We start from the raw sequence: 11,875 nt of genomic DNA on the forward strand, positions 1-11,875 counted from the left end.
TTTAGTGTAATTATAGAGATAAGGATGAGGAATGGGATGAGAATGCTCTAACACAACTAAAACAAAAAGATTAAAAAAATTCAATCACCAATCGAGACTTGGCGACACCAAACTTTTTAATTGTTATAGATAATAATGTGTGAGGAGAGAATAAATAACTACAATAGAGACAGTATACATACGGTATGATAATCACAAGGTTAGTGAAGTAGTACTACTAAGTCAATGTTGTTGAGTGTCAATCAGGACATAAAACTACAGACATAGAGATTATGTATACAAGATTCGATGAACGAAATATTCATATGGGTCAGGCACTTGGGTAGTTGGGCGTAGGGGAACATGAACATATTGTGACTAATCTTGGATACACCAATATATACATGTTAAGTGACAACACACTAAAAGTAGTTCGGAACCCGTTGCTCCTTATCATAAGTATTAACTACCCAACAAACCCTAATCACACTAGTTAACATATAATGAATACAAAATTAGAAGTTAACCAAGTATTAACAATATTACGGCCGTTCAAAAAGAAATAACAATATTACGGAGTAGTTGGCCAACAAACATTGCATGTCACCCTAAGATATATGGCTGTGTGCCTCGGCTGACCACAAAAATTGTCGGACTCATGCACTACTTGCATGCTTCCTTTAATCTAATTGAAATACCACAAGAAACAAGCAAGCATCACTTTACCATAGATTTTCTCAATCATGCATATAGCCACTCTAGTTGATTTTTAACTTTATGAACTTATATTAGAGGCACCCTTCTTTACTTATATACACAAGCACATCTTGTGTGATCCATCTGTACATGTAATTACATGCTATTTAAGATCCCGTTAAATCCGCTTTGAAAGACTTCCTTCTCTTGCCAAACATGTCGTCTTTGGACCCGAGTGGATGCAAGAAAAGGAAGAGAGTAGAGAGAGTTTTCAAGTTCAAGGCTTTCGGTGAACAAGGACATCCGATAGAGAGTTGTGGCACGTTTCGAAACAATGTGAAGGCTCTCCTAGAATATGGAAATATAGAAATGGCATTCGTGAATGGAATGACATTTTGGTCGTTTCAACTAGAAGTCCATCACCATCCCCCTTCTAATGTCTTATTATTTGTTGTTGAAGAACCGATTGAGGGGTCACTAAATCGCCATTGCAAGCATTGTATATATGTTGGTAAATATTCTACTTTGCCAAATCATAACTCCTATGAATTTTCCAGATTTTTCTTTTTATTTTTTCAAAGTAGGAAGAAAAGAAGATAGCAAATGGTTGGGAGAGATATTTTTTTTTTTGGGTTTTTAAGATAAAACTAGTTTGAATTTTCTAGGATCCGCTATTTCAAACGGAAAATCTTGAATAATTGTCGTCAAACAAATACATTTTTGTATTTAATGTAGCATGTGGATTTGTCATTTTAAATGGTAGATCCTAGAAAATTCAAATTAGTTCCGTTTGTAACGACGGGACACTTTCGAAACAGTAGCTGACAACATCGATCGGTACAATTTTAGGATAAGCCATTTTAAATGGCGGATTACCAAGAACCAAAAACAAAATATGTCTCTCATAGACATACCATTTGGTCTCTTCTTTTCTTCCTATTTTGAAAACAAAATCGAATTTTCCATAACATGTGCTTTCTATGTGATTATGCAAGCGATTAACCGTTAATTTTGGCACCATGAAAGCACAGGGTGGGGAGACCATATGATATGCAATAAGAAGTATCACTTTCTTGTGCCATCTAAGGATACAATGGCAGCTTTTTTGAGCTATGAAGGAAACCACAGCAGTATAGTTATGGGTAAGTTAAATTTTGTGGAATTAAATGGGCATACAATGCATGGTGTGTTCCACTCTAATGGATTTGGGCATTTGCTATGTGTCAATGGGTCGGAGATGGGTTCGGACTTGGCTGGGCACCGCGTCATGGAATTCTGGAACCGTCTATGTATCTGCTTACAAGCCAGGTTAGGTCTAAACCCTAAGTTGTAGCTACAATATCGTTCACTATATATATGGATGAATTTTATCTATATGCTTACTTTATAATGTGATTGATTTTTGTTACAACAATCTTTACATGCAATTGATATTTATGAAGTCATTAAACTAGTACTTCATCATATATAAAATGTAGCCAAGAAAATTCGGTATGCTAAAAATTTATATTTAGAATTTGTAATTCTGAAAAAAAATTGCATTTTAACCTATAATTTTGAGTTAAAATAATTACAAGTTTGTCATTATCATTATATGCAATGTTTTAAAAACCGGTACGTATCGGTTGGTTATACCGGATTTCGGTAAGACAACCGGTATTTAGAGCTCAATATTTTTAGGTGGTTTGCTTAAACATCATATCGCCGGAATTTTTTTAAACTACTGGTTTTAAAGCCAAGAGATTTTTTGTATTTTTTTGCGACCCATATTTTTTAAAAACGATTTTAACCCAGTGGATAAAATTAAAACGAGTAACACAGTAAACAACGATTCGTGAATCAACCAATTTTGTATTATGCAAATCCAAGGTTGGTTTCTTTACATCTTTTGTAATTGATTAACTTCATATATAAAGTACAAACTTCCTATTTGACTTGATCATTATTCATGTGTGATATTTATTGTTTATTGATGTACTTTACGGTTATTTTTTGAGTTAAAGTCGTACTTATATGGAATTACAAGGTAAATTATTCAACATGGTTGAACCACTCGGTGCATCCCGGTTCAACCGGTTGTACCATTTTCAAACAAATCTGATACGAGTAAAATACCGGTTTTAAAATATTGATTATATGTCATGATTAAATACATTAATGACCTATAATGATTTCTCACACTTTTGGTAGTAAAATAAAATACCCTTGAATAACTTAAAAATTATATGTGTGTGTATGCGTGTGTGTGTGTGAATTGTAAGTTTTATTATAAAATATTAATTTTTTTTTTCTAAAACAATTAATTTACACTATTCAACTCTACTCCTAAATTTAGGGGTTGTTTGAGATTCCTTATTTTTGCTCCTTATAGCTTATAACTTATGGGTTATAACTTATAAGGTGTTTGGGAAAGTTGAGTTTTGTGAGTGTATAAGGTATAAGTTATAACATTGTAACTTATACCTTATGCCTTAAATAAGGTATAAGGAGATAAAATAAGGAATCCCAAACACTCCCTTAGATTATTTTGTTCACCACGATACTTGAAAACTAATCAGTTTTCAATTGACAGTTAATTATTACGAGAATAAATAGAGCAAATCTAAATCGTTTATTATTATTATTACATATTTTTAAAGTTTTGTATTTTTTAATTACAAATGTGCATATTTTGTATAAAAAAACCACACTAATTTGTTCAAATATATATTTTTATAAATTTTAATAATTTACTTAGACATGAGTAAATTACATGTAGGTAATACAACTTACACGTGTAGTTTTTGTATTTAAACAACACACGCAATTATAATGCATTTAAGGACATTGTAAACTTTTAGTCTTTTAGAGTATTCACATCTCATTCCCTAAATGTATGTGAGGAGAATATGTAAATTATAGGGTGAGGTTTTGAGTGGTTGTGAGTATAAATTATTGGGTGGAGAGAAAAATGTAGTAATTTTTTGTAAATTTGAGGAAACATTTGGGGAACATTGTTTGCCCCTATTTATTTTTTATTATTTGTAAATTTGAGGAAACATTTGAAGAACATTGTTTGCCCCTATTTATTTTTTATTATTTGTTGAATTGGTTGTGAGTAGAGGAGAGAGAAAACTGTAATGATAAAAGTATAAAAAATATTATTTAATTAAACATGAGAGAGAAATGCAATGTTTTCTAGTGTAATTATAGAGATAAGGATAGAAAATAGAATGAGAATGCTCTTAGTAATTAAAACTGTTTATGATACAGTGTTAAATAAATTTACTTATAATAGTTTATGGGACAAGAGTGATTTTAATGCACCATTATCTACTTAACTTTTGATTAGTGAAACAATATTTACACTTTTGCCTATGTCTTTTTCCATACACGTTTTCTTCATTTATTCTCTCTAAACACATCAAATCATCCCTTCGTACACTTCTGTCTTTTCTTCTATCCATTCATTCTTTCACCCCACTTCTCGCAACACCACGTGACTACCCCCCACCCCCACATAACCTACACCATCACCGCCACCACCAATCCACCATTGTCCACCATCATCGCCACCGCCACCACCACCACCACCCTCGCCTGCACATGACCACCACCACCACCATCGTGGACACCGCCACTTGACCATCACCACTACCACAACCACCGCCACCACCACTAGCACAACCATAACCACCAGTACCATCACCACACCACCTATGTCACTTGTCGTACCACCATTATTTCCATTGCCACCAGCACCGTGACCATTGCTGCCACCACCACCATACACTATCTAATAAGTGACCACCAACACCACCACCACCGTCACTGCCGCCATTACCGTTATTGGTAAATCTTCTTTATCTGAGACAGTAGTAGTTTTGCCATTTGTACCTTTTCGTATTTTCTTATATACCAAATTCTATAAAATAATGATTCATTCCATATTATAGTTTAATTAAACTAGACAATAGATTTTGTAATGATCTATTTCATTCCGTTATCCATTTTATTCCATCGTCTTTTTCATTCCATCGTCTATTTTCATTTCCCCATAGCAAACAAACACTAAGGGTAGTTCCATATAAATTTTGTTATGTATGAATACAAGTACCATCTTTCATTAATTAATAATTGAGGAGAGTAAATAAATAAATTTCATTTTACTTAATTAATACAATCTTTAACACCAAATTTAGAAAAAAACACAAAAGGGAAAATCGATCCAGAAGAAGAATTTGATTAATTAAGAAAATTTGTTTTAAATGATCTTAACTATTAACCGTTGGCAAATAACATTCCCTACTAGTGAATTGGCTGATGATGGTCCCAACTTTTAACATATTTGTTCACATTGATCCACGACTAATGAAATGTCAACTCTGTTAGTATGATGCTTATGTGACACACACAAAAAACTTGATTATCTGGCATAATACGTAGCAACCAGACATAATAGTAGTAGTGGTGGTGGTAGTGGTGGTCGTTGTGATGGTGGTGTTAGTCATCTTCGTCGTGGTAGTGGTGATGGTGATGGTCGTGGTCGTGGTCGTGGTGGTAGTGGTATTGGTAGTGCTAGTAGTAGTAGTAGTAGTAGTCATGGTAGTAGTGATGGTGATGGTAATGGTCCTTATCGTGATAGTCGTAGTAGTGGTGGTGGTAGGTGGTGGTGATGGAGTGGTAGTTGTAGTAGCAGCAGCAGTAGTAGTGTGGTAGTAGTCCTCAATCCCACCCTTCTTCATCCCCTACCCTACCTCTACCCCTATCATCCACCTCCGACCACCACCTCCAAACTACAACGACCACCACGTTCTTCTTCCTCTTTTTGGCGCCACGCACCACTAGCAACGCATCACTGTCCATATTCTTCCTCAATTTGATTAGTCTAAGGAGTAGTGATCGAGTGATCAATTGATGACTCTCTCTAGAGAAAATCGTCGATTCTATTCTCGTTCGTGACAAATGTCATGCACGAGAAATGGTTTTACCACAGTAGTGGTGATGGTGATGGTCGTGGTCGTGGTGGTAGTGGTATTGGTATTGGTAGTGCTAGTAGTAGTAGTAGTAGTAGTAGTAGTAGTAGTAGTAGTAGTAGTAGTAGTAGTAGTAGTAGTAGTAGTAGTAGTAGTCATGGTAGTAGTGATGGTGATGGTAATGGTCCTTATCGTGATAGTCGTAGTAGTGGTGGTGGTAGGTGGTGGTGATGGAGTGGTAGTTGTAGTAGCAGCAGCAGTAGTAGTGTGGTAGTAGTCCTCAATCCCACCCTTCTTCATCCCCTACCCTACCTCTACCCCTATCATCCACCTCCGACCACCACCTCCAAACTACAACGACCACCACGTTCTTCTTCCTCTTTTTGGCGCCACGCACCACTAGCAACGCATCACTGTCCATCTTCTTCCTCTATTTGATTAGTCTAAGGAGTAGTGATCGAGTGATCAATTGATGACTCTCTCTAGAGAAAATCGTCGATTCTATTCTCGTTCGTGACAAATGTCATGCACGAGAAATGGTTTTACCACAGTAGGCCTTTGGGGAGTGGGCTTCCTTAATATGGGTGGCGGGGCATGTTACTATCATTGGTTGCGATCGCGGGTATTGGTGGTCTTTTGTTAATAAATATACCCGAGTGGCTAGACTTTGTTGGTAGTAAAGAAAAAAAGGAATTTGATTAATCAAAAGGCTTTGTCATAACAATATTGATGTACCACTTTATTACAAGAGATGAGAGTTCAATTAGTATAATACTAGGTTAGTAACATGTGTATACAGGCTGAAATATTATATAATGTCAATAAAAATTTTTATATATTCGATACAAGTTATATGTGAAATCAAACATAGAGTGTATGTCATAGCATATGAAACAATTATAATTATTTAAAAAAAAATTCATAATGTCAAACAATTTAGTAAGGTCTAACAATTTCTTATAAATGAAATTATATATTTCACTAAATATAATAGTGACTAAGGATTAAAACATAAATTGTTCATAAAAGAAATAATTCAATGGAAAAAGTTTCCATCGGGTTTAAAAGTATTTGTTGTTTCAACAAACTTGTTTTGAACCAAATAAGAATAATGAATTTGACTTTTAAGTTAGAAAACATTATTATTTAAAATAACTCGTTTCGACTCAAACTTATTCTGATTTAACTGTTTTTTACCCTCCCATTTTGACCCGAACTAATTTGATATACTTATAAAACAACTTGTTTTGACTCGAACTTATTTTACTCAAATAACACATTGATCTAAACTTGTTATGAACCAAACATGAACCCATACCGCCAATTTAAATTATTATAAAACTAATAATACATGAATAATGAATTTTATTTTTATGTTGGAAAATGCTATGATTTTAAACAACACAATTCGACCAGAATTTATTCGAATCATAATTCTTTTTTACACGCATTTTTTGACCGAACCAATTTGATATTCTTTTAAAACAACCTGTTTCGACCCAAACACTTTCCGTTTATAACTTGTTTCGAGCCGAACTAACTTTACTAAAAAAACCATTGACTTGAACTAAATATGAGCCTGGTTCGTCATTTTAAATTAACATAAAAACTAAGAAGACATGAATAATAAATTTATCTTTGATAATAATATAATTTTAAGAAAATCATAATTTGTTTAATTGAGCTAAAAAGTTAAAACTAAATGATAATAATTGCATTAACTATTATATCATTTAACATCAAAACTAATTAAATTGAAGGAATGATAATTAAAAAATTAGTTAATTAGGTGAAATACATATAAATGAAAATTGATTAGTTGATATTTCATATATGGATGGTATATTTGAAGACCATATGAAAAACATGTGTTACTTTTATATATTAGTTAGATAATATTAGGTGAATTTAGTAGGTGTTGCTTTAAGTCGCTAGAAAAACGAGAAGAATTTGATTAATGTCATTTCATTAACGACTGGAAATGTAAGATTATTTCCAGCAGTTTCTCGATATTTATTTCTATAATTACATTAAAAGTAATTAGATTTTTTCTTTACTTTTAATTAAATAATATTATTGTTATACTTTTGTCATTACTTTTTATCTATTCTTCATTCACAACTATTTTTAAAAAACATTAAAAAATTATATATGAAAAACAGTGTTTCTTTAAATTTATTTATGAACATTAACTTTTTTCTTTACTTTTAATTAAATAATATTATTGTTATACTTTTGTCATTACATTTTATCTGTTCATCATTCACAAACATTTTCTAAAAACGTTAAAAAAATTATGTATGATAAACAGTATTTCTCTAAATTTATTTATGAACGATAACTTTTTATTTCTCCTGAATCTATAACCACCTACAAGTACTCTATACAAGATAGAGAACTCACCGACAAAAACATGAATGACCTGTCGTGAATAGTTCGGCACTTCGGTAATATTTATGTATGAGCATTCGATAGCTGGTATTTTATTTCCAGAAAATCAATATATACTAGGTACATATAATATTTATGATACATAAAACAAGCAATGAGTTGGCAAAGCTTGCACACGCCTACACACCATATTAATTCGTTACTGATTTTGAAAGCACAATTTAAACATGGGCAAAGGACGTAAGTGTAAAACAGCTTTATATGTTTTTCCATTTTTAATAAAAAATTAAAAACTATATATTTCAAAACAAAGCTCATAGTCACTAATACATTTCACCAACCATATCAAAATTACCAGTCTAATACATTTCACCAACCTATCAAAATTATCAGTTAATTGCTATTTGTTAATTTGTAATAAATAAAGTGAATGAGTCGAGTTAAATTGAGTTCGGCTAAGCTTTACCTTGGCTCGTTTAACTTATGAGGGTTCGAGATCAAGTTCAGTTTGTATGAAGTTTTATTTATGAATCTTGAGCTCTCCCATAAGTAGTTTTATAAGTTCGAGCCTATCTATTTATTATTTATTAAAAATTTAAATATTGATAATTACAATATGTATCATCAACCAACAATATATTATTTTGTATTTTTATCATAAAATTATATATAACAATTAATATGTTAATACACATTTTATTTATATAAAAAAACTATGTAAAAATCATACTCGTGTTTATGCTCCCGAGCTCCATAAGTGAAGCTCAAAATCATGTTCATTTACTACACGAGCTTGTTTTAGGCCTCGGTTCATTTAAGCTCGACTTAAATTGAGCTTTTAAAGAGTCGATCTTAGGTACATCACGTGCGACTTGTCTCGTTAAACTGGTTGTTTAGTTTCTATCGGTGACTAGTAAAATAAAGAAAAAAAAATGTAAAGTTGGTTTCTATTTATATATACACTATTAGTAAGTTTGGTGTGCAATAATGGTTGTAAATTATTAATATATATTTTAACTTTTTTACTTTAAACCCCAGTATGCTTTTCACATTTTACAACTTTGTCATAAAACATTTTTCTTTTTTCTCTTATAATTTTCTACTTTCAACTTTGATTCCTTATGCTTTTCATCTTTTACAATTTTTTTAACGTCTCAGTCTTAATTTTGCTAGTTAGCTCGTCGCAATGCGTGTGTGTGGTTTAGCTTTTTACGTCTACTTTTCTCGTTTAACGACCCTGTCAACAAGCGGATCCTAAGTCGACTTATTTATTATTTTCATTGTTTTACGTTTTGGTTTAATTATTGTGTGTTAACACGCTACAACAAACGTGCGTTAAACACGCCGCAACGAGCATACGTGGTTCAACATTTATACATCTACTTTTGTTCGGTATTACACCCCCGCAGTAGCGCAGGGGTGTTAATACTAGATTTACAACATAATCCATCCAACTTTTTAAAACTTCACCTTCTGGTTTTGAAGTTTAGCCTTCATGTCATCTATGCATATTAGGCTTTGGCTAACCTGGTGCTAATCATCTAGTTCTTTGCAACAGGAAAGTTAGCTTGATTGATTTGGCAAAGCAGAAGAACATGGATTTGAGACTCCTTCATGGGGCAGCATATGAGCAGTCATGGTTCGGTAACTGGGGTTACCAGTTTGGCCGAGGAAGCTTCGGTGTCACACGACAAATGTATCAAAAATCCCTTGAAGCCCTCCAGAATATACCTTTATGCATTCTTGCTCATCATATTGGCAATTCAAATATGGATATACCAATCTTGTTCTCTAGATACCAAACGCTTTCAACTCGTTCTTTGTTGACCCTTGGTGATCTACTCAGGTTCATGCTAGACCTCAAACACCGGCTTCCTAGAGAAAGCGCTTTGAATACATACAACCCGGGGATCTTGGTTGAAAATTCTTGTAGATGGTCCCCTAAACGTATTGAGATGGCCGCACGGGTTATTGTTGAATCACTAAAGAAAGCGAAAATAAGATGGGTTTCAAGGCAAGAAGTTAGGGATGCTGCTCGTGCCTATGTTGGTGACACGGGTTTGCTAGATTTTGTGCTTAAGTCGTTAGGGAATCATGTAGTCGGGAAGTATTTGGTTCGTCGATGTTTGAATCCGGTAACCAAAGTTTTAGAGTACTGCTTAGAAGATATTTCCAACACTTTAACTAACCAAGAAGAGTTTGTTATAAATGATTCGAAGTTGAAAGCTCGGTACAAGATCTCTAGAGTTCAACTCATGAATGACATGTCTTACATATATAGGCACATCCTTAGAGGACAAACCAAAGAAATGGATAGAACTATAATTTCTTCCATTTCATTAGCATCAAGAATAGTCCTTGATACCAAGTACTTCATTAAAGATTATAGTGCGGAAATATTTTCAAAATATGAATCAGAAACTGGAGAACAATTGAAACTTTATTGCACCATAGCGATACAAGACAAGGGAGAAATCTATGGGCACGTCGAAGGTGAAAAGAAGTTAATTACCGCACCATACGAGACCATAATGTTAAGAAACAACACAACATTTGATGAGCTTATAGAAGAAGTGGAGAAAAACTTTAAGGAAATATATTGGGGGCTAAAGAGCTTCGTGTTAGGTTCAATAATGAACATAAATCCTAAAGGATCTGATCAGGTGTTTAGAGTTACCAAGTCTGGAAGCAAACTTGTGTTTCAAGGTAAATTACTTGAGACGGGACCGAATCATGAAAGTATATACGAAAGTGGCTCACGACAAAGATTCTTTGTGGATTGTGGTTGCGGAGCAAAAGACGATGATGGTGAAAGAATGGTGGCTTGTGATATTTGTGAAGTTTGGCAGCACACAAGGTGTTTGAACATTCCAAACAATGAAGAAATTCCAAATATATATGTTTGCAGTCGATGCGAACAAGACATTCTAGTTTTACCAGCACTACCATAGTAAGAAACTAGCTTAGAAATCTTGCTTGATTCATATGTTACCAGTTATCTGTAACTATGCTACTATGTTATTTTTCTTTTAATGCTCTCTTACACTACTCTTGCAAAAGTGGTGTCTTTTATGAAATTTGTGAGTTCCTACTTTGAATTTTTATCCGCTGCGTTCGATAAGGTGTATAATCCAGTTCGTTTAATTTTCCCAGTGCATACATCTTTTTGTTGTCTTTACTCTAAAAGATCAATGAGTTACTTACTTTCATGCTATCTTTTTCCCAGTGTAGCACTTGTATTACTATTTCTATTTGATTGATGAATTCATCATCATCTAGGCGATTGACACAATATGACGCTTTGATGGACACTATGAATTACCAAGGAGCTAAGGTGTCAAATTCTTAAAACAAAATTAATGGCATTGAAGATGACGTTTAATGCGATTCATTTTTGACTGACCCTTCAACTTTCTTTCTTTTCACTATAAAACCAAGGTGACACTTGTTTGTAATTAAACTAGAAAACTTTTAAAATTTTGAGAGGCTTTGTATACTCTAAAAAAACTCAACAAATATTTATGTTTCAACGATCTTGAAGATTTTTTTTTCAAGCTCAATGGTCTATTTCAGCAGATCAACTGCTCTTTGCTGTTGTATCGTGGATATAGACGTGTTATCAGTCGAGACAAAAAATCTGTTTTAAGAGAAATAGTGTCAAACACGGGCCTCGGCCTTTTGCTTCTACCCCTTTCTTTGTTTGTAATTCGTATTGTAATTTCCTTTCAAGTTATTTTGTTTTCCATTCGTGTTGTATTTTATAGATAAAATTGTGAATGGTTTCCCCACAATAAAACCGTTAGTTACCTAAGTCCAACCACTCTTAGTGTTGGAGTAAGAATCGTAATGTTCGA

General features: G+C 33.3%; 1 protein-coding gene across 1 annotated transcript; it reads left to right on the plus strand.

Moving 5' to 3' along the window:
• The first annotated feature begins 350 nt into the window (after positions 1-350).
• Positions 351-11,284, plus strand: LOC143602446 (PHD finger protein MALE STERILITY 1-like). Its single transcript, XM_077079545.1, has 3 exons — positions 351-1,186; positions 1,707-1,983; positions 9,580-11,284. Exons 1-3 carry the CDS (start codon positions 892-894, stop codon positions 10,970-10,972), a joined length of 1,965 nt encoding a protein of 654 aa, XP_076935660.1. The 5' UTR covers positions 351-891; the 3' UTR covers positions 10,973-11,284.
• Positions 11,285-11,875: the final 591 nt, after the last annotated feature.

The sequence above is a fragment of the Bidens hawaiensis genome, unplaced genomic scaffold (genome assembly GCF_021521415.1).
Source record: "Bidens hawaiensis isolate Kalapana, Puna unplaced genomic scaffold, B.hawaiensis_p1.1 tig00058933_1, whole genome shotgun sequence".
In the NCBI taxonomy this organism is placed as follows: Eukaryota; Viridiplantae; Streptophyta; class Magnoliopsida; order Asterales; family Asteraceae; genus Bidens; species Bidens hawaiensis.